General features: G+C 39.4%; 5 protein-coding genes across 6 annotated transcripts; 2 read left to right on the forward strand and 3 right to left on the reverse strand.

Moving 5' to 3' along the window:
- Positions 1–747: 747 nt before the first annotated feature.
- LOC139352452 (uncharacterized) lies at positions 748–3,386 on the reverse strand. Of its 2 annotated transcripts, XM_070994558.1 has the most exons (3): positions 3,291–3,386; positions 1,437–1,726; positions 748–1,343 (listed from the first exon to the last, which is right to left on the reverse strand). In XM_070994558.1, exons 2-3 carry the CDS (start codon positions 1,723–1,725, stop codon positions 985–987), a joined length of 648 nt encoding a protein of 215 aa, XP_070850659.1. In that variant the 5' UTR covers position 1,726; positions 3,291–3,386; the 3' UTR covers positions 748–984. The 2 variants fall into 2 exon arrangements, with proteins under 2 accessions (XP_070850659.1, XP_070850660.1); XM_070994559.1 differs by lacking the exon at positions 3,291–3,386 and having other exon boundaries at positions 1,437–1,800.
- Positions 3,387–5,618: 2,232 nt separating this feature from the next.
- LOC108021402 (basic salivary proline-rich protein 1) lies at positions 5,619–11,139 on the reverse strand. The gene is made up of 3 exons (XM_036820289.3): positions 11,002–11,139; positions 6,876–7,948; positions 5,619–6,793 (listed from the first exon to the last, which is right to left on the reverse strand). Exons 2-3 carry the CDS (start codon positions 7,945–7,947, stop codon positions 5,844–5,846), a joined length of 2,022 nt encoding a protein of 673 aa, XP_036676184.3. The 5' UTR covers position 7,948; positions 11,002–11,139; the 3' UTR covers positions 5,619–5,843.
- Positions 11,140–13,369: 2,230 nt separating this feature from the next.
- On the reverse strand, positions 13,370–15,701 carry LOC108006484 (uncharacterized). The gene is made up of 2 exons (XM_017070010.4): positions 15,229–15,701; positions 13,370–14,039 (listed from the first exon to the last, which is right to left on the reverse strand). Exons 1-2 carry the CDS (start codon positions 15,641–15,643, stop codon positions 13,420–13,422), a joined length of 1,035 nt encoding a protein of 344 aa, XP_016925499.3. The 5' UTR covers positions 15,644–15,701; the 3' UTR covers positions 13,370–13,419.
- Positions 15,702–17,234: 1,533 nt separating this feature from the next.
- Positions 17,235–19,288, forward strand: LOC108019400 (mitochondrial sodium/calcium exchanger protein). The gene is made up of 5 exons (XM_070994423.1): positions 17,235–17,340; positions 17,392–17,609; positions 17,665–18,271; positions 18,331–18,858; positions 18,915–19,288. Exons 1-5 carry the CDS (start codon positions 17,314–17,316, stop codon positions 19,143–19,145), a joined length of 1,611 nt encoding a protein of 536 aa, XP_070850524.1. The 5' UTR covers positions 17,235–17,313; the 3' UTR covers positions 19,146–19,288.
- Positions 19,289–22,117: 2,829 nt separating this feature from the next.
- LOC108014023 (uncharacterized) lies at positions 22,118–22,284 on the forward strand. The gene is given in 2 exon segments (XM_017080040.4): positions 22,118–22,156; positions 22,159–22,284. Coding segments are annotated over 2 exon segments (165 nt in total).
- The last annotated feature ends 4,933 nt before the right edge of the window (positions 22,285–27,217 follow it).

Below are 27,217 nucleotides of genomic sequence, written 5' to 3' on the forward strand. Positions count from 1 at the left end.
TTACAAGACAACCAGAAAAACCTTATGTTGAAATGTAAAAAAATTCAAAGTAAACTAAAACGGTATAGAACGCTATAGTGGAGAGGCTTGGCTGTCAGATACCCGTTACTTAGCTAAAGGAAGCGTTTCCGACCATAGGGTCAGAATAACTGCCTATCTGTCCGTTGGACGCTGTGAACTTTAAAACTATTAGAGATAGAATGTTGGGATTAAGCATGCAGATTCTTGGGCTTCCTGCGCAGCACAAGTTTGTTTTATCGGAGTGCCACGTCCACTAGTAGCGTGTTTATGTGGTGTGCAATCTCTGAAACGGCGAATTTTCTGCACGCATATCTCAATGTACCTCGCACTTCGTCTAGCTGAAAAACGAGTATCTGATAGTCGAGGCCTTCGACTATAGCGTTTTCTTTTATTTGTGTAAAAGTTACTGAAATTTAACTTTGAGGTATTCCAAATATTCATTTTTTAATATTAGTATAATGAGTATTTTTCTGGAAGAGTATCGCAAAATATTAAAGTATTTAGCAAGTATTTAAGTTTATAAGCAAAACATTTTGATTTATCGGGTCTTTCCGTTTTGTCGTCATGTTAAAAATAGAATTGAATGAGTTGAATTTTAAAATTAAGACTCAAAATGTCAACATAAGCTAGACATACACTAAATGTTGGTTAAGTCGTTTTTAATAGAACTTTCAGATTTCAGTATTAAAACTGCGTTCACACTCCAAAACCCTAAAAATGTTGCACATCTTTATTGTGAGCTTTATTATAACACTCAAAATTCGGTTTTCGATACTAGCCGAGAGTAGTGACTCTACCAACAGTATCGATTATAATATTCATCACCAAAAATGTGATGATAAAAAGATAAAATTTTAACAACGATTTAATATTTTTTGCTGCAATATTGAAACCCTTTTATATACGTTACTAGTCGAGTGTTGAATTCGATGCCAAGGAATCGGGTTTTGTGGTGATCGATTTTCAGTGGACCCAGTAGGCCACAAAGAATGTGACCATAATGGATATTAGGCAAAAGTGTCCAAGTATCGGCTTTGACAGTTGGGAGCCTGCTGAACGGATCGTCTTTTTTTTCATCGGTAGCGCCACCACTTTAGTGGGGTCCTTAGGATTTGGTTGTAGTTTTTTCATGGTTACAGAAATACGATCACCAGCAGGATGCTCCGTGACCCTGCCGGGTCTCAAAATAGCGTCACTTGCTCCTCCAGCAGATATGACTGGTCCGTTAATAAAAACATTGACTTTCTCACCGTCGTCACGGCTTTCATCTTTTAAATGATTAATTGCACCGGCGACAATTTGACCCATGACGGCACCCACGCCTGCAAGAAAACGAAATTCCATGTATTAAAGAAAGAGAAATTTCTTGCCACTCATAATTTCACTATTTTAAAGAGAGGTAAGTTGCGTTTTACCCGAGGCTATGGTGGATATTTTAAGTGCCTGTGGACCAGCTCCTGGAGCGATCCGGGGTTTGGCTCCTTTCGGTATTTCTCCGGTGATTGGTCCGTTCGAATTTGGTCCGTAAGAAGGAGGAGCCGAGTGGCTCGAAGGTTTAAAAGGTGCGTGGATCGAAGGCTTTGGAGCCCTGGGGCGGCTGCCCCTAAAATGGAACTCGGCATCCACGTCCTTAGTGGATAGGGCCAATATTAAGAACACCACCACCATTAAGCCGCCAATAAGTCCAATCTTGCATAGAGACATTCTGAAATAGATCCAACGTTTTATTTCACCCAATCATCCAAGTTTTAGTTTAATTTTTAGATCAGCAATCGGCACTCATACCATGAAATGTGGTTTTTCATTTGTGTGCGTAATTTGATGGGATTAGTCGTGTGTGTGCCGACCGCTACCCTATAGAGCCTCCGATTGGCCAAAATACTAAATATGAGAATCATCTAGATCTTCATATTGCTGCCATAGGAACGATCAGGTCAGACTATTTACCTATCGTTCATAGGACAGCTATACCATATAGTGTATAAGCGAATATGATCAGAAAACAACGAAGCAGAAGCTGAATATAGTGTCCCGATCCGGATCGTCCGAATTCTATACTACCTTTGAAGACTTTTGGGAAAGTTTCATGCCGATAGGTTTAAGGCAAGGTAGGGCAAGTAAAATTAAAATTAAAAACTACATTACATAAGTGCATTATGTTCTTAAAAAAAAAAAAATTAATAGCAATTGTTTTTGTCTTAAGACATTTTATCTGAATTTAAGAACCTTCAGTCTTGATTCATTTTTATGACCCAACTTTCTTAATTTAAGAACACTTTACTTAGTTTTAGACCTTTTTTTCTGTGTAGACAACAATAAAAAAACATATTTGACATCATCAGGGGTGTCAGAGAAATCTCTTCAAACAAACTTTCCCCTAAAAGTAAAACTCGGTGTCGTAGAATCCGGCTCTAAAATAAGTAGACGAATTAAAACCAACCAAATAGTAGGTTTTGACAAAAATGTTCCTAAAATCCTAGAGACCGAATTTACTCCGAAACTATAGATCCAGGGATACCGACGGTTTTGGTTGGTTGGTTTTAAAACCAATAGTCCCCTAAACCGTCGATGGATTCTGTGGGACCCCTGAGTATTTTTATTATGTTATACCGGTTCTGCAAAGGAAAAACTGTGTGCGCTGCAACGAAAGAAATTCGCAAAGTTTCGTTCGGAAGATTTTAACATCAAGGATCAAACGCTTTTTTAACACGTATTTCAAGAAAAATCAACTGTCGTTCGCGTCATTTAAAAAAATTTGCATCTAAAATCGGTCACGTACTTATGCACTTATTATAACTATTAATTACAAGAACAGCACAAAATATTTTAACAGCTTAAAGTTTAAACTAACAAACACTTAGTACCACCATTATTTAAACGTACTACAAAATGTTATTGAAACGATTTAACACTGTTTTTTTGCCCTGTCAAAAACCTGATTTTAAAGCCGTTTCAGTAAGTACATTTTTTCGCAGGATAAAAGATATTGAATTAACACTTGGCAAATCATAATTGAATATATCTTAATAATTTATTGATTTTGAAAGCCAATTTATTTTTAATAAATCTTATTTATGTTGATGATCCTTAAGATATTTCACTTTGTTTCGCTCCTAATATGTTATATTTTAATTCGTAAAATCTGCAACGGCCTTAAAACCCCTGCTTACCGTTTCTGTCGTTTCTTTATATCAACAAAAAAACGACTATAACTCATTTTGATTTAGATACCAAAGCTTTTTAAAAATCAAGGCCTACAAGAAACTCACTTGAATAGCGCCTGGAAATAAATTTAGTTTCCGTAATAAAAAGAGTTTTTTAGACGATTAACGAAAGAACACAACCACACTCGCTGGACAGCCGATTGAAAGTGCTATTTCGAGAATTCATGTCTTTGAGAAATATTTATCATTATAAAAAAACAGCTAACGGAAATAAAGTGCTTTCCCGCTTTGCTGTCGATTTAAAAATAAAATTGAACAGGAAGAAACGCTATAGTCGAGTGCTGCGACTATCAGAAGCCAGTGACTGTGTTTCATATTAAAAAATAAATTAACATTTTAAGGCATTTCTATTAGCGAGTCACACACCAAACATGTTCTCGCCACTGCGCCAAGCGGACGGTAGCGGTACTACAGACCATGTCAAGGCCACGGTACCTAGCGGACGGTAGCGGCACTACTATCCATGTCGAAGCCTGTTTTAATTAGTTAGTCATAACTTTTAAAATTACAGTGCGATTGGTACAATTCTCAGCACTTAGATAGGTAATATTCAGAAAATCAATTTAAATTTTTACTTTACAAAAAAATTTAAAAATGCGGGTGCTATAGAGGTTTTTATGTTATGGGCGTTTGTGGACGTTTGAGTATGCGTGGTGCACTGCTGAAATAAACATGCGCAAGAAGCTTTATAGTCTACATGACAAGTCCCAAGTCTTTAGCTTTTAAAGATTCCGAGGTATCAGCGTTCATACAGACGAACAGGCAGAAGGACATGGCTAGAGTATCTTGTAGTCGAGTAGTTTAGTAGTTTAATTTAAAGTGTATGTTGCAGCAAACTATTGTGACTGAGTGGACAGTCACCCAAGGAAGTGTCAATCGGTAAACATTATTTTTTCTCTTTAGCTCGATTCGTTGTTCTAGTTAATGAGTCATAGGCAACAATAATAATATATTTATGAAAACATGAGAAAGTGGGCTACACTCTCAAAGTAAATGCGACGGAAACCCTTTTAGTTTTATTTTAAAATGCTGGTCAATAAAAAAATAAAAATGTTATAAAGTGTGAAATGGACTGATTCGTGTGTGCATAAACATCGTTGTATGCAATCGAGAAAACACGAAACTTGACTATGAATTCAACCTCAAATGGTGACAAATAAACTCTATATAATTATTTGAGTTTTCAGATAGATTGAAATACATAACGACGCCTAACTTTTAAGAAGTTGTTTTTTAATCAGTGTCAATGGAAATTAGTTTTCAAGTTTTATGTTGACGGTAGAAAATATGTTATACTGGTTTGCACACACATTTTCCTTAATACTAGCTAGTTTACATGCGAATGGAAGAAAATAATCGGTTTAAAAATCGGACACATCTTTTTTTACCGGTACGGCATCTCTGTCAGTTAAGATTGAATAAATGCATGAACTCAGTCATTTTAGGCTTTTAAGAAATCTGAAACCCATAGCATGAACATAGTATATAGCGTTCTCTCTTGTTTTAACGAGAGTACACATACACACTCATTATCCCTATAACCCATATAGATTTTAGAAGTTGCCATTGTGATCTGCATTCACGAAATAGCAAAACTGCAAGCAGAGTTTGAATTATCACATACACGACTGCTGGTAGGAAGGTGGATTCAACATCTACAGCCACCTAAAAGTATTGTATATTGTAGTATTGTAAGTCAGGAGTATTGTATATTGTGTATTGTAATATAAAAGAATAATTTATGTATTGTAAATTAAATTATATCATTATCCAGAATTTGGTTGTGGGGGATACAAAAAATTTTAGAGTAAGAATCAATAATTTGGATTTGTAGATAGGTTAAAACTACTATCTGGATATAACATATCATATTTATTAATGATATGATGAAGAATTAATTAACGAAGGCCTGGGAATGATCATGATTAAATCATCTATGTGTTGTACGGATGTTAATCAAATAACGCTTCTATACTAAAATCAATAAGACTTTGATCTTGAAAACAAGTAGAGCTTCGTCTTGGAAAGAGAGAGATATTTTTTTGAATTAATGAACGATTTATACTTGAACACGATAACGTTTATGCTTGTATATGAGAACTATTCTCCCGAAAAGGACTTTTTCTCAGAAAGTTTCCGAAAATTGTTTTTTCTCAGTGTAGGTATCTTTGTGGAAAAGTCCATATCAAGATCGCTTAGCTGTACTTTTTAATTATATATAGAAAAAAAGATATTAAAAATATTAGTATATAAAAACATGGATAGGAAAAATTTTAATTTTTCGAATTTAAACTCAGTTTGATTGTGCTTACAATAATAATCACCCTTTACCCCCTTGCTTTCCTTTTTTTGTTAATCTGAATTTATTACTGCTTTTAGTTGTTTGGTACATTTATTGACTGCTTACGTTGAAGTCTAACAGAACTAGGAGTATATTTCAAAAATTCGATTGTTTTTTACAAAATATATAAAGAGAACCGTCTATATAAATCAATTAGAATCTCGCGTCGCCAGAATGGCAATAAATTAGATAAAGCTCTCCTTTCGCCAATGAGACTTCGTTCCAGAGAATGAGAAGGGTTGTGTGCAGATGGGTACTTAGTGGATACAGTAGGCCACAATCAGGGTAACCACCGTCGAGATGAGGCTAAAGTGACCAAAGGTTCGCTGCGCCATACTGTGAGCATCCCTGAGACCAGATTCTGCCGAAAGTCGAGCCTGTGTCAGACCAGGCATCTTCATGATATCCGGCTGACCTCCGGGGATAATGGGAGCCAACGGCACAGATCCCTCGGGAATGGTGACAGGTGTTGTGGCCTCGATGGGAGCCAGTTGAACGGCTCCGGGCGCGGAAACGGGACCGGGAACAGGTCCTTCAACGACCGGTGCGGTTCCATTGGCTGGAGGAGCAGTTTCCGGTGGTGGTGCCGGATAGCAGGCAATCTGGTCCAGCTCTATCGTCTTGGTGGGATCGTTGGGATCCGGTCCAGGCACTTTAACGGGTACACAAATGATGTTACCCGCAGGTGGTGCATTCGGATCAGCGGGTGCTCCGGGTGCAGGTGGAACTGGTGCGTTGGGGTCCGCCGGATTCGGGGCAACTGGAGCTCCAGGGGCAACGGGAGTCCCAGGAGCAACGGGAGTTCCAGAGGCAGGAGCAGGAGCCGATGGATCAGCGGGTGTTGGCGGCAAAGGACTTAATGGCGCCAAGGGGACAGCGCCTGGAGCTGGTGGAGCAGGTGGAACAGGAAGAGCCTGGGAGACTGAAGCAGGAGGAGCTGCGTATACAGGTGGCACTGGCGGCGAAGGATAGCCAGCGGCTTGGGTTCCTCCAGTATTTATTACCGTAGTGCCGGATCCCACATCACTGGTGGTCACAGATCCCGGTGGTCCATTGTTGATAATAATGATCTTGTCGTCGCCACCCTGGCTGACTCCTCCACCTCCACCACCGCCGGAATAGGAGTGATCCACCACACGGGTATGGGTGGGAGTGAGGGCATGACCCAGGATAGCACCACCCAAAGCTCCGGCAATAAGACCAGTGCCTGTAAGAAAGGAGATACCAGTTATTAAGGTTGTCCGTTATTCGCACATCACAATGAGTGTAAAACTCCTTTTATAACTCACCCAATCCCAAGCCTGAGGAGGACTTTTGCGGTGCCTGTGGATAGTAAACGGCTCCTGCGGGCAGAGCTCCTCCGGCGGGCAGGAAGGTGGCGCCTGGTGGGAGACCTGCGGCGACGGGCGGTCCTTGTGGATAATAGGTGGCTCCGTGGGGCACTTGTCCGGCTGGGTGATAAGAGGCTCCAGCCGGATAGCCGCCGGAGGGATGGTAAGTGGCACCTGCCGGAATCTGGCCAGTTGGGTAGTAAGTCGCACCATGGGGCACCTGACCCGCTGGGTGGTACGAGGCTCCAGCCGGCAAGTGACCCGCCGGATGATAAGTGGCTCCTGCTGGAATTTGTCCCGCTGGGTGGTAGGTGGCTCCCGCTGGCAATTGCTGGCGGGGATAGCTCGACTGCACGTTGTGGGCATTGGTGGCCGTGATGGGCTGGTATCCACCGGAGGAGCCATATCCGCCCGTGGAGTTACTTCGGCCCCTGTATCCAGTACTGGAGTGCGCTCCGCCGTAGTAGTGGGATCCACTTGAACTGGAACCGGGACTGGCAACTCCTGCTGGACGCGATGGGCTCTGCAGATTCGGGTTGCTGTGCGTCTGGGTGGCCGCCGAGTAGCTGGGTGGTGCTGGCTTGTATGACGGATTGTAGGCCGGCGGACGCTCGTGAATGTTGGTGTGAGCTCCGCCCGCGGGATTCGCGGCGGAGTAAGCCGGCGGAGGCCCTTGGGGCTTCGCAGGGACATTCCAGCCGATGGGCGAGGCTGGGGCTGAAGGGGCAGCACTGTGCGTTTGAGAGCTGCTCACCCTGCTCGGCTGGGAATGGGATCCACCTCCGTAGCTCAGCTTCACATTATCCGCGTGGGGAGCGGGAGCCGGGTGGGATGAGAAGGAGTGCGAAGGAGCCGGGTGGGATGAGTAGGAGTGCGAAGAGGTCCTTCTGTTGGAACTGGAACTGGAACTAGAGCGACTTCTGCTGCCACTGGACTTCCACTTGGCATGCACATCCTCAGTGGTTAGGGCCAATATGAGAAGAACCACCACCAACAGGCTGCCTCTGAGCCGCGTCGGGAAAAGGGTCATGCTGAAATGGGTTCAAAGCTCAATTAGTTACTTTAATAGCAAGTGGGATTATATGTAAATTGGTTTTTACGAAATATAATATTCAAGTTTTTGAGGTAAAACAGCATGACAATCATGATTTCATTATTAAGTTGACATAATACTCTTCCATTTTAAGTTCTTGCTTTATTTTTACACAGCTAGAAATGCTTTTCCAGGGTATTTAATCATCGAGGCTGCAAACAAGCTTACTGGTTTATTTATATATCATTCCCTACTGCACCCTGATTTCAGTCCCCATTGTCAGTCATCATCAGCCAGCGTGGCTTTATTTTTATGTTTGTGTAAAAAAACAATTGATTCAATTTGCGCTAATAATAAAACAAAATTATGGCAGGGAAAGTGGTACTTAGTTTCCTGCTTTTTTTGGGTTGCTGACTAGGCCAATGATTAAGATTCCATATTTGTTTGCAGTGCTGGCACCTTTCCTATCCACGTAAAGTATTAAACAGTGAAGGAATGTCACGCCCTGATTGCCTAATTTTCAGGAGGCTCAGAACGGCCTGCCTCCTTTATTTGCCCAAATTAGAAGCGCGTTATGCGTGTCTTGGGTGGTCGCTTAATGATAATTAACTTGCTGATTTGGGCGGCTTGTCGCGTGGCTACACTCCATTGACTTTTGCCTTCAGCTCCCAAACACACCCAGTCTGGATCCCAGAACTATAAACACAAGCTTTTAAAGGTCAGGTCTTGGGGTTACAAGGCCAACGGAAGTCTTCTTTATTGCGCCAGAAGGCGAAAAAAATTTTGAAAAAATAAGGAGCTAATTAAAACTGGCGCGAAGTGCTGAAATTAAAGACATTCGTAAGAACAATGCCATTTGATTAAAAAAAAATTATATATTTTGTTTAGATTTGTTTTTGGAAAAACCCCAGTGACGTAATTTGAGATAACAATTTTTTATTTGATGAAATACAATATTAATGACGTAAATACGTTTATATTTAATGAATAAAATGAATGAATAAGAGGTTTTTTCCGAAGAAAAAAATAATCACTAGTTGTAAGATTCATTTTTAGAAGACTAAAATAAGGCTATTTTATTCTGAAAATTTGTTTACAAGTTGTCTTTAATTCAGCCAAACATAAACGAATCAAAAGTCATTTAGTTTTGTTTCGCTATCGCATATTTGTCCAAAACAAAACAAAAAAAATTTATTATTCAAGAGAAACAAATAATTTGATAAGATGGAACAAAACTGTTAGGCCCAGCTCAAAAAAGCGCTTTTTAAAGTTCCTAAAAATAAACAAAAAAGTATGCTAATCTAAAAAAATAAATTTAAAACTTATAATCTTAGTTTTGTTTGTTAATGGGTTTTGTTGAGTGTAAGAAGAAGATATTTGCGCAGGAACCAACAATCAACTAAGTGCGATTACAACTGAAACTTTAAAAGACCTTGTACAAGTTTTCTGAACGTTGAAATTGAGATTATTTATTAACACCACAGTTTCATCGATATTTTCCAGTTAAATCTTGTATAAATAAACTTCAGATTCATTGAAACAAACAGCTTTAATTGAAATTCTGGGAAGATGTTTGCTTGGAACTTAGACACAAGCGAACTTAAAAACTGCAAGCGATGCAGAAAACATGATAAACTCGTTTGTGACTCATGAAACCACTGAACTGGAGCGCATGCGCAGCTATGACGTCAATGGGGAAATGGAAATTGTTTTACACGCTTACCTCATGTTTGTTTACCCACAGTCTCTCGATTCCAGTGAAATACATGAGTTCAAGCTGATACCTCATAATAATCACTGGGAGACTTGGTCTAGAAATCGCATGCTTATCGCTGGTGTCAGATGTCAAAGCATTTAAAAGATTAGCATAGGTTCAAAGACAACATTTCAGGAATATACTCGTCAACAATTAGGGGAAACTTAGTAATCATCACTATGAAGACAACAAACCCAAAATTACTCATTAAGAGATTCGGTCCAGAAATCGGATGCTTATCGCAGTGCTTTTGTCTGATGTCAAAAGGATTTCAAGGCAAATAAATATTTCAATTGAAATGCGTTTTTCAATAATTTATGAATCACTTTTTTGGTGCGCCTTGGAGAGAGCTTTATTTGGCCAAGTCTTACATAATATATGGAAGAAATGAGAAGACCCATAGACAAAAGATATAAAAATAAAAGTTAATTGGGCGTCAAGAGCCGGTTACTTATGTGTTTTTTTGAGTGGGTGACTTTCAAAAACAGTTTTGGCACGAAATGTTATGTGATATTTGGACAGCTGGTATCTAACCTATATCATTTTATGTATAATCGTATTTGCCCATAGATCTAATAAGATGTGGCAGCTGTTTTTTAAGATTGAGTGTTTTGGATTGTTTGTAATTTGGTGTGTATGGTGTTCAGACTATGAGCTTAGTTTGAATGACTAATCTAGTTTTCTGTATTTTCCAGTGTATACACATTGTTTGCCTTACATCAATTATATTCTCTTTTGTCATACCTCAATGCACCTATGCATAAATTTAATCTTGCCCTGTCACATTTTTTGTCAACTGCACACATTCGTTCAGCGTCATAGAAATATTGAATTTTCTATTTTTAAACCAACCTGTTGAGTAGTAAATGAAAATATAATCTGGATATATCAGAACTTGATAAATAAATAAGTGTACATAAGCACATATCTGCTGATATATTCACCCGTTCACAAATTTTTCAAATATTTTAAAAACGGGGAGTAAGGAACTTTCAATTAATTTTGATTAGGAATGGCCTCTTAATATGTCTGGCTCGTGTTATATTTGATCGCAATTCCCAATATAAATTGTTTTCTTTTTGTTTTGAAGTGACCTTCAAGTCGGGCAAGCATTGCAAAAAAGTTATAAACAAAACGAATCAACCGCATTAAGTGCTTAAAATAATGAACTTGTTCTTCCAACCTTACACAAATGAACCACTAACAGCTTTGTGTACTTAAATATTAATTCTGCACGTGTCACTTCACCTTAGTATTCAAGTCTAATAAATTAATACATTTGTTTTGATATTTACTTTGTTTTTCTGTGTATTCCGCTCGCAGTTTCTGCCGCGTGCGATTTTCGCTTTTGTTTCGTGCAAAGTTTCTCGAACAACTGAACTGAGGTACCAAATCGGTCGCGTTTTGCTTTTTTCTCCGGAGCAATTTGCGGCGAGCAAAGCAGCGACTGAGCAGCGACCGCGGGAGCGAAGTGGTCATCACACTGACAAAAACTGGTCCTACCCTTCAACATTGTCATTTTATTTTCATACCTAAAACCACCTGCTGTCGAAATGTCGAGTTGGCTAAGGTTCAAGTTCGTACCAATAATTATTTTGTTTATTATTATTATTATTTTTTTTTTTTTTTAACTTGTGCGTTCAGAGAACATTGCTTTTCTGATGTCTTAACAGGCAAACATCGATGTTTCTGCACCTCTTTTTAGCAACCTGAATATTTAGTTCTCAAATTTTTGTTTTGGGAAAAATAACAATATTTTTAAGTGAACGAATTTTTTTAAAAATACGTAGGTCTGAACAAAAGTTAATTTGATGCCAAAAAACTAATGATTAACATATAGCATGCCCATTGTTTTCAGTGTACTTGCCCATTGGCTAACCAACATTTTCTCTTAATGTGTGACACTGCTGACGGTTCATATATTATATATTATCTTTCGAACGCTTCGTTTTAATATTTTTTTAGCTTTTTTAATGTGCATCTCGAAAGGGAAATTCTGGTATTGTCATCCCCTTTTTATCTGCTGTTTTAAAATCATTTGCGCTGGAAATAGGGGCGATTATGACAAAGACTAGGGGAGATAAGAAAGCACGCAATTAAAAATTAGAATTAGGCAATTATTTATTACAAATGTAAATCATTTCAATTCTAAAACGCAAAAACACATCAGAAGACAGAAATGGTATGTGATGACTAAGCACTACCCTAAAGAGTAAACATATTTTGTTTACCGGTTTTTAAAAAGTATACAGTTTGTAGTTTTGATAATAAGTATTATAAACGTGCGTGAATGATATCATAAAAACCAGCGACCTCAACCTATGAATGACAAAAACGTCCGTCGTACTCTCTTCCCATTTGCCCACCCTCTCATTTAGGTTACTTTATAGCTCGACTTGTTTGTTGTAGCTTCTGCGTCGGTTTTTTCTGCAGGTGTTAGTGGATTTAATGAGCGCCAAGTGAGCTTCATTGCTCTTGTTGGATCATCGCACCGTCACACATACAAACGGCGTTTGTTTGGATGCTTTGAACTCGTGTGGCTTTGTTTTTGGATTGGATTATACCCATTACTACGATGATGATGCGGGCATATTGTGTTTATAAAGAGCTCGTTCAGTGGATAAGATATTCAGATATTTCTGACTTGATCTGTTTCATTTGATATAAGTTAGAAGTTTTCCATCATTCGTGGACTTAATCATTTCACTATTAAGTGATTTCTTAATACTTGCTATTTTGAGACCTCCTGTTCTTGAGTCGTTCAAAAGCAACCCAAACTGATTTTGTAAGAATAATTTTTGCACAATTTGTATTTGTTTGAAATGTAATTTTAGTATTCATTAAATGGTGTAAACTCGAAACAAAGTAAACTTTAACCAAATATTATATTATCTCTTATATTTCACAGACAAAGACAGTTGTTTAACAAAAAAAATCGAAAAGGCAAACAATTTTGTAACAAAAATCAAATTTGACGCACTTTTGATAAAATCGGAGAGCTATATATTGTAGCTGGCATAAATATTAAACTATGACTGTATCCAGATTTCCTTAATAACACAAGTTAACAGCCAAACTAAGCCCAAGCTGTTACTGCCAGTTTCTGTTAGTTTTATTCCTGAATCACAAATGTCAGACCAAATTGTTAAAATTGTATCGTGTTTTATGTTTTATTTTGTATAAAGTGTAAAATTAAATTAATCAACCAATAACCTTGATTATCTACATTTTAATGGTATTTTTTCATCATGTTATTATTTTTAAACGTTGGTGCGCAAACGAAATGGAGTCTCTGACGTGGGTTTTATTTTTTGTGTCTTCAGATTTCAATCCTTATTGCGTGCGTATGGCTTTTTATTAAAGTGTTTTATTAAAAGGTTTTCTTAGTATGAAGGTCCGTTGCTTAATTATGAAGGTTCAGAACCACGCGATGGAAATGAAAATGAACCAACACTAATCGAAAATAATAATAGGTACTAAATAAAACCCGTTTCGTGACGAACCTTCCTTAGCATACTACACAGGAATTCTTTTTGATATGTTTTGTTTAGCTACTTTTAAGAGTAGACAAACTAACATTTAAAATCTCGGTATCAATAAAGAGATTATAAATATAGTCACCGTAAGGTTTCATTCAATGGGATAAAAAGTCGAAGTTGGAAATAAGTTATTAATGTTTATTTAGCTTTACTTAGTTTCTAACGTAGGATTACTCAAATGGTGTCCATTTCGACTTTGGTGGCTCTTGCAGCTACAAAGTTGGCCACCTCGATGGGAACACCAGCATTGCTGACCTCGTCAAATCCGCCGCCTTGCGAACCATCCTCTGCACCACCAACAATATCGCCGGCAACAATGGGCGGCTCAGTGGTTACGGTGGGTTGGAAATCGTCCGGATTGTGTGGCGGAGCTGGAAAGCAAACCACCCGCTCCACTTCCCGCATCGCCTCTGAGTTTTCGGGATCCGTTTCGTTGAGCGTGATGGGGAAGCAAATAATGCCACCATCTGGATAGGGTTGAGGAGTCGCCTCGAATTCCGGGGATTCCTCACTAGACACAGGGTCACTCTCCCCCTCGCCCTGCCCCTCCTCATCCTCCTCAGTTAGGGGGTTTTCGGGAGGAACTACGGCGGAGGCTTCCCCTGAAATAGTGGTTTCATTCTGCAAAACCCCCTCCTGCTGACCATTGTTCACGATGATGATCTGGCGACCATCTCCCTGGGACGGCGTCTGTCCCTCCTCCCGATTTCTGTGGTATGTGTGGTGTCGGTGGCCAAACATCAGGTTGTTCATCATGTGACCCGCCAGCATTCCGGTCAGGAAGTCTCCCGTTCCTGCATGGTTGACAAAGTACGAGAAAATGTAAAAATTATCGAACTAGTTCGGTTTATAGCGACACTGTATTTTATCTGATGGGTTAAAGTCTGTCACTGGCAGCCTGGAATTATTTCCGTTACTCGTAGAGTAAAACTTTACATTATATTCGGGGAAAAGCATGTGACACGTAGAAGGAAGCGTTTCCGACCCCATGAATTATATATATTCTTGATCAGGATCACTAGCCGAGTCGATCTAGCCATGTCCGTCTGTCCGTCTGTCCCTCTGTACGTCTGTCCGTGTGATCTCGTAAACTATATGACCTAGAGATATCAGATTTAGATTCCTTAGCTTCGTACGCAGCGCAAGTTTGTCACGCGAATTTGCCACGCCTACCGTAAGGTCCACAAGCCTCCGAAAACTGTTTTAACTTTAAACATTTTAACTGATATATATATTGGTATATATTGAAATCGGGTGTATGTGGCGCCTTACAATCTTGCTTCGCTTCCCTTCACCTGAGTAACGTTCTACCTTGATTTTTTCTTTAATTAAATAGGATACTATATAAAACGTCTCATGTGACATCCCTTATACTCGTTAGGTATTCCCTTATTAGTGAGTAACTAATCTCGATAGCAAGGAAAATTTACATAACTTTCTAGTTACTTTTTCTAGTAATTGTCTGGAAAAGCATATTCCACAAAGGAAATCTCGAAGTAATTATTCTTCTTAAATTGTGGTTTTTCGTAACATCTTCAATGCCCTGTATTAATGATGGATATTACTTATTGGACTAAAATAGATAGGAGGTACAAGAACCTGGGAGTAACTAAAAAATTTGGTTCAAATCTCAAATCTCGACAGCGAGAAAAAATTACCTAACTTTCCAGTTACTTTTTCTAGTAATTGTCTGGAAAAGCGAATCCCACAAAGGAAAACTCGAAGTAATTATTCTTCTTTAATTGTGGTTTTTAGTAACATCTTCAATGCACTGTATTAATGATGGATATTACATATTGAACTAAAATAGTTAAGAGGTACAAGAACCTGGGAGGTCCAAAAAAATTAGAAAAATTTTTGTAGGTCGTCTCTATGCTCTTTATAAATATACAATTTTGTAATTTGGTAAGCTTCACACAATTTTGAATAAATTTGCATTCGTTCCTAATGTCATAAAATTATGGCCGTCTATCATATATTTACCCGTTCCCCGGTTCATTCCCACGGGTGGTTGGGCGTAGTACACCGCTCCCGCTGGCAAGGCTTGAGGACTGGAGTAGTATGTCCCACCTACTTGGCCAGGATACGACCCGTAGCCGTAGCCCGGTGGCATCTGCTGGCGCGGATAGCTGGGGATCTGCTGCTTGGACGGCATCATCGGCTTTGGAGGTGCGGGCGGGGGTGGGGGTTTCGGCACCGTCATGGCCGTGTGAACTGGCGAACCGCTGACCACCCGCCGCCCACCGCCCGACGACGAGGGCTTCTTGTACTTGCGCCATCCGCCGAAGAGTCCGCCGAACGACCCACCGCCACGCCCCCTTCCGCCACGAGCCTCAATGGGCTGAAACACGGACGCTGCGATAAGCAGCAGGCTAAGTGCCAAGTACCAGGATCTCATCTTGATAGCGACGATTCTTAAATGATCCCAACTGATCGAGTGGTGCGGATGAACTGGAGGCAGGCGGCACAAATACGACGTGTTTATCCGAGGAAAGTGCAAATGCGTGGGACGGTGCGCTTCACTTCGAGGAAAGGGTATATAGCCTTACAGGAATCAACAAGTTTTTTGTATTTTCAAGTTCGTACTTATTTTATTGTTTATTTTTGTGGCACAATGTAAAGTAAGATATATAAAATTTCTAACTCTTGCTGTAAGAAAATGAAGGCCAACAAAAGGTTTCTTCTTCTGAAGACTTTTAACATTACAATTATTTTTTCAAAGAACTGGTAACTTAGCGCTCATTGGTTAAAAGCAGCTAAGGTATACTTTGGGATTTCTCCATCTGCGCAATTCGAAATAATATAGAATAGATAATTTTAGTTGAATAATTTTATCATATAAATAATCTTATAACACTTGGAGAATTAAACATAGTTCCTACAGATTTTAATTTTAAATTTCTTTTAGTAACAACCAACTATTGAAGTTGTAGATATTGTAGAAACCAAATGGAAAAATGCTCTCAAATATTGTGTTTTGATAACCTATAACATACAAAGACAGAAAAGGTGCACAATAGAACATTATTTTTCTATTCGCCGGGCTATAATAAGAACAAGACAAGTTTTAAATTCGTATTGAGCTGAATTTAGTCGGAATTCTTATGTAAATGGAATTCTGCCAGAACTAGGCGATAATTGGTCCACTGACATCCTTTCTGAATCTTGAGATATCTGTTATACCCAATCTTGTTATAACTTTTATCAGCAATTTAATGAGCTTAGAAACATAAAAAAATACGTGAATACGTGATAATGATTTTATGAAGATGTCCAAAATAACATATTTGGACTTCTTCTGAAATCCTCACATCTCGGTAGGGTGTTTGCATAACTCCTCTATCCAGTCGCATCCATACTGACGTCGCACTCGTCTATCAGAATTCTGACAACACTTGCCCGTGGGCCTGTTCCCCTATCACAGAAAATTGAATGAGTGTCGCCGTGTAATAATTCAATTGCCGCTAATTGAGACGAGCTCGAAAAGTTCTCGGATTTTCTCTTGCAGCCCAAAAAAGCAAAATATCATGTTCTCGAGCGACGTTGAGGCCTGCTGTTGAGGCGACGGCAATTTGCCAAATGTGTCGCATCAACTTTCATTACGGCTGAATTCGAATCTTTTGCTGCTGGGGACTGGACAGTCACAAAAGATGAACAACAACTATGGAGTGATAAGCGGCGTACTTGGAGCTCGTCACGTTGACGATGATGACGACGATCGCTCATGAACCTTATGTTGACCCATTTCGAAGGCAGTGCATTTGCATCTGCACCTTGAAGACCAAACGCCATTGGAATCCATCATGTTGTAAATATTTCGGTAAAAACTAAGCAGCATCTTTGTTGGAAATGTGATAAAAATGCTTACATATTTACCATCCAAAATGATAAAATAAACAAAAATGGTAGTCATAGAAGTCGATTAAGTGCAAATATTACAAAACGTATGTTAACTAGTAACCATTCTAAGATATAAGAAAAAAAAAAAAAAAAACTTAGCTACCTTAGGCAGCGCCTTCAAATAAAATATGATTTTACAGAAGTAAACTATTATATGATTAGTTAATTATGGAATTTATAGACCTCTCAACTGTGGCAAGTAGTCAAGAACTTGGAAATAATTGATAATTTAAAAATTGTTTCCAGACTCGCTGTTCACTGCCGCAGAAATTGTTTCGAAATGCTAATCAGACTTGTGCTCTTGCAAGGAGTACCCATAGTTGTGGATCGTTTGTGTTTCTTATAAACTACCTAGATGTATTCTTTTGCCAATTTAAATTACCCACGATATCAATTTATGGCGTGATAAGTGCATTTTTATTGATGGTGCACTTTAGTCTGCTGTTTATGCTGACGAAATACTTGTGGGTATTATTATATAAGACTTTTTATTTTTCATTTATTCTTGGTCTCCTGCAGCTTTGTGCCGAATTTAGTAACGCTCATTGAATTCGCACCCATGACAATGTTTGGCATCACTTTTCTTATCTTCGGGCCAAGTATTTTTGTATCTTATTACAACAGCGCCTGGATGATATGTGATCCTCAGAGAGGTAGCCTGAGTCCTTTGCAGTTTGCAAAAATGGTGGGAGATATATTAAGATATTTTGTGATCGGACTTATGGTTCTGAGTATGCAAGGATATCGGGCTGAAGGAGTCACCCTTTGGTCCTGCATGACCTTTATATTGACCGGAATGGGCTACCTGTATATAGTAACCAAAAAATCTTATCAAATCAAGCTAATGGATACGGACCTGAATCTTGTTAAATTCCGGGTAACTGTGTTCTTGTACACCTTTTCGTTAGTTTTGTTGCTGATCGTGGTCGTGTCGCATGCTACTTTTCAACGAAGTTTAGTAAAAGGTACCTCAAAACCAGAAAACTATTTGGATATGGATAGCGGCGATGAGATTCTGGGCAAATACCAGAAGCAAAAAGTTTTTACCAGACGCCAACTTTGGCTAAAAATGGTTAATGGATATGATAATATGAAGGATTCGCATGTGGTCTATAAAGTTTTAATGGTGGGTAATTGCAATAGCAGTCAGACGTATGATTTAAATGATCTACAATTTCATTACAGGTGCCCATCTTTTTTGCTGTATCTAATTTTTTCCCGGTCATATCCAAAGACCGCTTCCTCATTGGCTGGAACAAGTACATAAACTGCCTCTGTCTGATTGTTCTGCCACTTATATGCCTTCCACATGGCTTTAAAGCTGTGAGCTGGCTAATAATGCTGCTGGTTTGCTGGGCTCTCAGCATTCTGGCCTTCATCTCCACTCACTCTCTAAGGCGACCCGATAATGTGTGGATTTTTGCCTTCCTAGGATTGATCATCAGCTCGGTGGCCATGAATTTGCTAAGTCGGGAGATAGAGAATGTAACCTGGCAGTATATCAGCATCCAGTTTGATGTGAAGCCGGATGTGACGGCTCTGATGTACTTTGGATTGGGTGAGATGTTCAGTGAGGCGGTAGTCGTGAGGTGCCTGCAGCAGCGGAAGATGTGGGATGCCACCTTCGGAGTCGTGATGAGCATAGTCACCTATGCGATATTTCTGGCATTTCCCCTTCTGTTCTACCAGGGATGTTTCAATTCCAGTTCCAGCGTGGGTTGAAAAATATTCTCTTTGTTTTAGAAAATCTTATAGTTCTACTTCCACAGATTATAACAACAGCTTCAACGGAGACTGGCATTCATTTCATTTTTCTCATCGTCTCCACAAGCTTGCTTCACATTTCCATGAGTGGCTATGAATTTCGCATATCTCTTTTCTACTACCTCTTAGTATTGACGGTTATTTATGTAACCCTTCAGTGGATGATTCACTACGATTGGATGCTTTCACTGGCCACTCTTCATAAAGTAAAGCTTATAAACAAAGGTTTTATTTAATTTTTGTTTGGGCTAAAATCCATCTGCCTAAAAGTATGCTAATAAACGCGTTATTTCACAATTTAATCACCTCAACAGAACACCACACACGAAAAATCAATATATGTTTAATGAAGCAATTTAACCAAAGATTTCACATCAAATTATGTTTACCTACTTGTCTTCCCTTAATAGAAAGTCAAAGTTTGATATTAAGACATATTCTGGACAACTTTCTTAGCTTTGGGCCGACATAATCGCCATAAATTATCATGGCCTATTGATTGCTGCCGGCCATTTAAACTTAGGGCTGATGACGATGCTCTGACCAGAAACACGCACTTACTCCATTTACAACGTTTAGGCCTTTTGAAAGTCATTTATAACGGAATGTTGAATCGGTCTCGCAGCCAAGGAGCCCCGGAAAGTGCCTCGTATGTCATCTATAAGAGCTGAAATTAGTTCCAGGAGAGGGGACCGGGCCAAACTTGTAAAATATTTACGAGCTCAAGTGAGCGTTGGGGAAAACAATCAGAATCGGGACTCCAAAGTCCGGTTATGAGTGTGTGGGCGAGTGAGGAGCATAAAAAGTAACTACTTTGTGGCTTATGTGTGAAGTGCGGAGTGGCCGAAAATATTGTTTGTCTATGTGTGGGTGTCGAGCGGAAACTAAAACAAAAGCACAGCCAGCTTCTGGGCATATTCGAAGGTGTCGGAGTGTGCGTTCTTACGGGTATGAGTATGTTGTGATTGTGTAATAAAAAATATCCAGCTGACATTTTGTGTCAAGCACCTTTTTCATTTTGGCACTTCAGTATACTCGTCGACTTGGTCATGAGTCGTCCAGCTGGGCCAAAAGCTGAAAGGGACTGGGGAAAAGCCGAAGAAACCCGGGTGGTTCACCTACCCAACCTGGGACTTCAAAGGAACCACATGTTTTGATTTGGGTGCCTTATATCCGGTAAAAATTAAATATTAAAATAATTTTATGTGTCCAAGAATAAGAGGGAATTTTCCCCAAGAGCTTAACCTTTAATGTTTATAAACTTCTTTTTCAAACATTCAAGACTGTTTTTTTTAACAATCATTTGTATTTTTATTAGCTATAACTATAGGTGAAGTTTATTATTGATTTAATTTTTTTAATATTTAAGATCAAATATATCAAGATTGTCCCTGTTATAATCAAACGGGGGCTTATACTTTTGATCGTATATTTAGGTGTCTAAAAGTATACAACAATATATTTTAAGCTCAGAAGAACAATAAACTCATTCAGAAAGTCGAACTTTACTCCGTACTTTTAGACACCCAAAATAACATTCAAACTTTGAAAACCCCCTATATTGGTTTATTTACTTTGGAAAACGAAAGGACGACATAAATCACCAGGTATCTGTTAGTCGGAGAACCCACTTTTATTTTTTCTTGGTGCTGTGAAAGATTGGGGTGATGCTGGCCCGGTTCGCTAGCTGCTTGAGTGATGACAAATTACATTTGTCAGATTTATGACCAATTATGAGCGTGTTATATATCACCCTGGTGAGGGGATGGCACTGGCAGTGGGCATGGCCAAATGGCAGCGAGAGCCACCTTAATGGCAAGCGCAATGAATAAGTCGCCGTCGTTTGTTTGCGGTCTGGAGCACATCCACATTCCACCGCCACATCGGTGGAAACCCATATAAGTCGGTCTAGGTTTGGTAATGCCAGCACGTTCTTAATGCCCTGGTACAATATCGCATTTCGCACATTTTCTCGCGCCCATTTCGCGTCCCCAAATCCCCAACTCATCAAAAATTGTGCCGTATTTTTTCCCGTTTTGAGAAATGCTTTCGGATTTCTAAGGAGAAATGCGCGAAGCCCTTCGAGGAACACAACATATCGCGTGTCTTTATTTTCACACTTTCGGCTTGTATTATTTATGATTTTAATGCGTTGCAAATGGCCAGAAATCGCTTTTATTACACGCGCAGTTAAACTTCAATTACGGTCGCTAATCATAATGCATATGTCTAAGAGCTTACAGCGAGGGCAGATATTCATTTAGTGATAATATAAAATATGAACTAAAAAATTATTACAGGAGTTCAGTTAAGTTTTGGCAATGCTTCTATGCACTATTATTATTATTAATAGTTAGTTTTTTCATTGATTCTGTTAGACTTTCTTTATAAAAACATAATTATCAAAGGGGCAATGTTTTCCCTCTTTACTTTATAATTATCAAAGCAGTGTATTTTTCGGCCATTTGCAAAATGGATTTCCTAAGTATTTATAGCATTTAGAATTCCTCAATCGACTCTCCTTATAAATCATTCCCAAAATTTGTTGTGACAAAACACAGAAATCGCGCGAAATATGCAAAAAAACGAGAAAACTCCCATAAAATAAGCGCCTAAGTGCGCAAATTAAAATCGAAAACCATAAATTATACAAAAATAAAAACAACTGGGGAAAACCGGTGGGTGGTGGGCGTTGAGTGGTTGGTGCTGTGAGTGTGTGTGCCAGCAGTTGTAAACAAAAACAACGGAGGAAAAGCATTTTATGCTTCACTTTACAATTCAATCAGTTTCAATTTCCACCTGCCGAAAACATTTCCGTTTTACAGTTTATTTCGGCTGGCGATGCCAAATGCGGCCGGCTGTTTGTAATTTTTTAATTTCGACTTGAATTTCAAAATTCAATTAGTTTTTGCCACGCACACCCCCACAAGCCCGCACACAGATACAGACACAGATAGAGGCACGGATACAAATACACGGATTCAGACAGGAAGGAAGAAAGGCATAAAGCAGTCAGCCCACAGATCCTGTGAAATCGGGGGAGCTGGGTGGTGCTCACCGCAGATGTCCGCCTGCGTCTGCTCTGGCATTGTTGGTTTCACTTTTTAGATTTATGCTTTTAGATTTTAATGAAAAGCCACATTTATGTAGATGCCTCCACCCTCCCTGAAGCGAAAAGATATAGACAACATGGGAGGAGACGCCGGGGATGGACGAAGCCTGGGAGAGATGCAAATTTTGTGGTCCTCCGTGGCTGTCGGGGGCGTGGGGGCTGCCCAATTTAAGCTCCATAACTCAGACCGCAGCGTGAAAGAAATTAGTTCAGCCGAGGGAGCTGCTGCTCTTTCTTATCGAACGTGAGAATCAGAGATTTGATTTGTTACTTGCCAAAAAAAATGGGGAAGACTGCCTGCTAAAGTCAAGAACAATATTCAATTTAAATTAGGTATAGCTACATAAAGCGGAAGGAAATGTATTACAACACCTTAAAATGTTTGTACAATCTATGTACAATCAAAGTAATAAGTATCAAAAATGTTTAGCTAAATAAATGAAACAAACTTACCATTTGCGTTGCTTGATTAATAATTGATTGAACTCGATATTATTATTCTGGGATTTTTTATAAACAACACATACGAGAAACGAATTATTTCGTTGCAACTCATGCAATAAAACTAAAAAAAACTAAAAAATGTAGAAATGTGGAAAATATGTTGTTGTAAAGATAATTCCTTTTCAATTTGATGTTCACGTTTTAATGGGGCTCCTTGGCGAACTCGAGTTAGTGAAGTGCCCTACATGACTATCAACAACATAACTTGGCTTTTGAACGATTTCATTACCGGGATTCACTCATTAAGCCTATATAGACTATTGATTCGCTTGAATAATAACTGTAATTCGTACGATGAATCCGCACTTGAAAAACAATCGGCTGGCTGCCAATTAGGGGCAAAATTTGAAAGCGCATACGGCAAAAGCCGAGTGTGTTTCATACTCGTATGTTTTTTGCACCTTTTGTTGTCTTTTCACGCGCAAACAAGCTGCAATATCTACGGTCTGCCAGTCAGTCGCCTGTCCATCTATCTGCACGCAACTGTTGCTGCTGGCAACTGGGCGGCAGCAACAGCAACACCAGCAACACTGGCAACATTGGCATTTGCAACAGCATTGGAAACGCGTAAGCCGCTGGCAGCCGGTAGGCAGCGGCAAATAAACAGTCAAGGATATATGCCACGCCCCCGCCCACACACACACACTATCGCCCGAACGCCATCGTATCTGCTGTTCAAAAAGTGTAGCATACAACTCAGGGCACCTCCATCTGCAACATCTGCTGCTGTTGCTGCTGCTGCTGTTGGTCCACTGCTGCATGGCAACTGCACATTACCGTTTCGCTGTTTTTCATGCATTTCGATAGTTAGCCGGGCGGCAGGCAACTCCCTGAAAATATTGCCCCGACAAGGACAGTGCCAGGCATTGAGGAACTTTCCAACTGCACAGTGGTCTGAAAACAATGCTGGAGCAGTAAAATGCTTTTAAAAAATGGGAAGTTATATTATTCAATAAGCAATCTTAGTTTCTAAGAACGTGATAATGCAATGTATACATATTTTGTCATGGTTTAATCTAGTTATGTTATGCATAATCACTAGTGGGGTCCACATTATATTCCACAAATATTTAAGGTCCTACTCTCATCCGCCTATAAGGTGCACATTGAGGAAATTAAGATATACCAAACGAAATTGTTTAAATAAAACACATTTTACGGTCTACGAATTGGTTTCAAAGTTCATAACTCATTCGCACTGTTGAGGTTGATCACATAAATCAGTTGTCAAACTCCTATCCTATTCCAAAAGGTCTATACCCATGTGTTTAAAGAGAGAAGAAACACCTAAATGCATATTTTCTATAAGACTTGAAGCTACCTTTAGAAATTGTAGGAACGAAAGTCAACGAATTCAATTAAATTAATTGATATCTTTTTAGTTCATGCAAATATTCCGATGAAAAGGATCGCGAATTCCACTTAAGGTGAATTGAGGAACGCTGTAGCCAGTGTAGAACTGCAGGGGATTGGTTCAACTGATAAATAAGCACACGTCGCACCGGGCTCCCTGGTGTCCTGTCCCCCTTCTCGGGTGTCCCCTGTTCCGGCGCGAGGATGTGGCCCGGGATGGCATGTGTGCGCCTGCAACTTGACCCCGGGTCAAATGCAACAAGATGCGGTGCTTCGAGTGGCGCTTCTGCTGTTGCTGCCGGTGCTGCAAATGAAATTTTTCTTCAATTAGTTTATTTTCACACCAATGATTTTGATTTCAGGTCCGATGGCCAGTCCGATCCGCCCCTGTCTGTTGTTTTTGCTGGCGTTTTTCCAGCATCCTCCTGCTAACGAGTGTGTGTATGTGTGGCAATTAAGGCGCGCGTAATTGTTGCCAGTTGCTGGATGATGGCCATGCCGATGCCAATGCCGATGCAGATGCCCATGTCGATGCCAATGCCGGTGCCGATGCCGATGCCGATGCAACAATATCATTCCGGCCAAGTGAAGTCCGGCCATTTCTTGCTGAACATTGAGCATTTTGTTGCGAGGCGCCACTTTTCGATTGCCTTCCACTTGATGGACCGGCAGCGAAACCAGCAAATGAAAAACTAAAATGGGAGCAGAAAAAATAACGAGGCAGCTGGAAATGATTGAAGTGGGGGCCAATTTGAGGAGTGTACACTGTACATGCATAAACATGGAATCAGAGTGGAGGGCAGGTAGCACCCATCACATTACCTTTAGTTGCTGGCCCATTACGTATACGCCACGTAAGGCGGCCAGGAATGAATTGGATTTGTCAGCGTGGGCGCCACTAAGAGATACTCGTATCAGCGGGAACAGGACCTGGCATATTCCAGAAATGAGCATGCGATACACGTGCTGGCGCAATTTGTCACATGAGCCTCTAAAATATGCCCAAGGGTGTTTGGAAAAAAGAAGCCAAGAGCTTCCAACCACACACACTTCGCAGGGCGGGGTAATTGTGTTTTAAAAACAAATTTCTCAAAAAAAATATCACAACGCTTTTTTAAGCAGGGATAAAACATAGGTAATCCAAGCTATTTCCATATTAAATGCAAACTATACTTAGTAGATCACCGAGGAAAATTTTGCAATCCTACATAACCGAATTGATATTAGCATTGCCTAAGCTGAAATCTATGTTAAATTAATGAAAAGCAAATGTAAAGCATTATTAATCTGACGGATAAGAGGTGCATAAATATTAATAAATATATATATATATATATTTATGTTTGTGTTAATTTTTGTATGTGCGTATACTCGTACATAATTTTGATTAAGATTTTTTGGAGATTTCGGTATTCAGAACAGTGCACAAAAGCAATACACATTTAGATGGCAGGCAGCTTAGCGTTGCGAAAAATATGAAGTCTAGCTAAGATTAGATGATTTTTCAAGATAAACGCAGAGAGTTGGTAGGCACTTTTCGCATCCAAAGGAAATGCCCCTCTCTTACATTTGCCTATGTATGGATATGTGTATTTAAATGAAGCAATCAATAAAATGCCTCAAAAATTCCATTTTCAATTTCAAGTTTTGATTCTTGAACTCAAATGCTGTCTGCGTATTTACGTTTCTTTTCAAACAGATGTTTTTTGTTTTACTCAAACACACATGGCGTAGACACCGACATAATTTAATTTCGCATGCCTCGGCAGCGGTAAACTTTTGTGCCTTTGCCCTCGCGTCTCATTTGCAAATTTAAGTTATGTAGATTATAATTAGAAAAGTTTTTGGCCCCAACAAAAACTTTGTTTACAGGCAACACCAGGCCCACCCGCCATTTCCCGCCATTTTCCCATGCCCCGCTCATAAAGTCATAAAATTATAGGTAAACGCTTACGTGCATTGCCGAAAAAGCTTTTCCAGTTCCGTGAAAAGCGAGTTCCTGGGTCCGCTGGGCAATTTAAATGGGCGGGCTAATTAATTACCACAGAATTAAAAAGGTTTGCGTACTTTTAGCCATTTGAAAACACAAAACTCACATTGAGCAGTACGCATAATATAGACGGCGCGCAATATGAAACTAATCACTTTTAATTGGCCCACAAAGCAAATTATGGCAATGAAAGAAAGTCAAGAAGCCTTTACGGGCCAATAAATGGGGGTAAGCATTTTTCTAAATTATGTCCGCTATTGGAAATGCTAAACTGATTTGTTGGGGAGAAGCCAATGAGTTTTGGTAACCGGGGAGTTTATGACTGTATAAAAGCCAAATTTCAAAGTCTTAAATCACAATTATTGAGGCGTTGGACTGAAAAATGCCTAAGACAAATGATTTCATTCAATTAAATTGTGAATTCAATTTATTACTAGATGGGGTGTATTTGGAGGAATCCGTTCTAATTTTGTTCGCGATCATAATTTTTTTCTTTGTTTTACAATTATAAATTGTGAATTTAATATATTACTATATGATCATCATGTTATTATCAAATTATTTTTTTATAGGTGTTATTAATAATACTAAACAATTTAAGAACTCTTTGTTTTATAATAATTTATAATAATAATGTTGATAATGACAAATGCTAAGCTAATTAGATTTGTGTCAATTGGCATCGTTTTCTTTTAATTCCTCGGTTTTTTAGACAATATTAAATTATTTTTTTATGATAAATATTACCCACACTTAACGTTTGTCTATCCACATTCTAGGATAATCTCATTCCCCGTACCAGTTATTTTCTCGCGCTAAAAAATAATGCAAAGCCGCAAAACAGGCGAACAAAACATACAAAATATTCATTACGCATACGACGTGTGGTACGGACCGTTGTTATTGGCATTGTCTGCTCGATGCGCTGATTTACAGCTGTTTTTTCCGCACCGTGTTTTTGCCGTGTCTTTTGCACCTCGCGTGTTCGCGGATTTTTTACGACTCACGTGCTCCCATAAAATGGCGCGCTTTGTGTCTGTCTGCGTGAGCCGTGTTAATTATGCTTTTAAGCAAATTAGCCACTGCATTGATATACGCGGATAATGCGAAATCGATTTTGGCGAGCAGGCCAATAAATTACCCACAAAACAAGCGCAGGCGTCAAAACAGAAATCGACAAACAAAAAACAGGTGCCAACATGTGTGTAAATTTGCGCACTTTTTTGCTCTCTGCCACAAAGGAATGCTTTAAGCCGTGTGATTCTTTAATTTATTTCACAATTTTTATTTATTGCCTGTTACATTTTTTCTCTGTGCCAGCCTGGCAATTTGATAATTACAAAGGAAAT

This window comes from Drosophila suzukii, chromosome 2L (assembly GCF_043229965.1).
Source record: "Drosophila suzukii chromosome 2L, CBGP_Dsuzu_IsoJpt1.0, whole genome shotgun sequence".
Taxonomy (NCBI): Eukaryota; Metazoa; Arthropoda; class Insecta; order Diptera; family Drosophilidae; genus Drosophila; species Drosophila suzukii.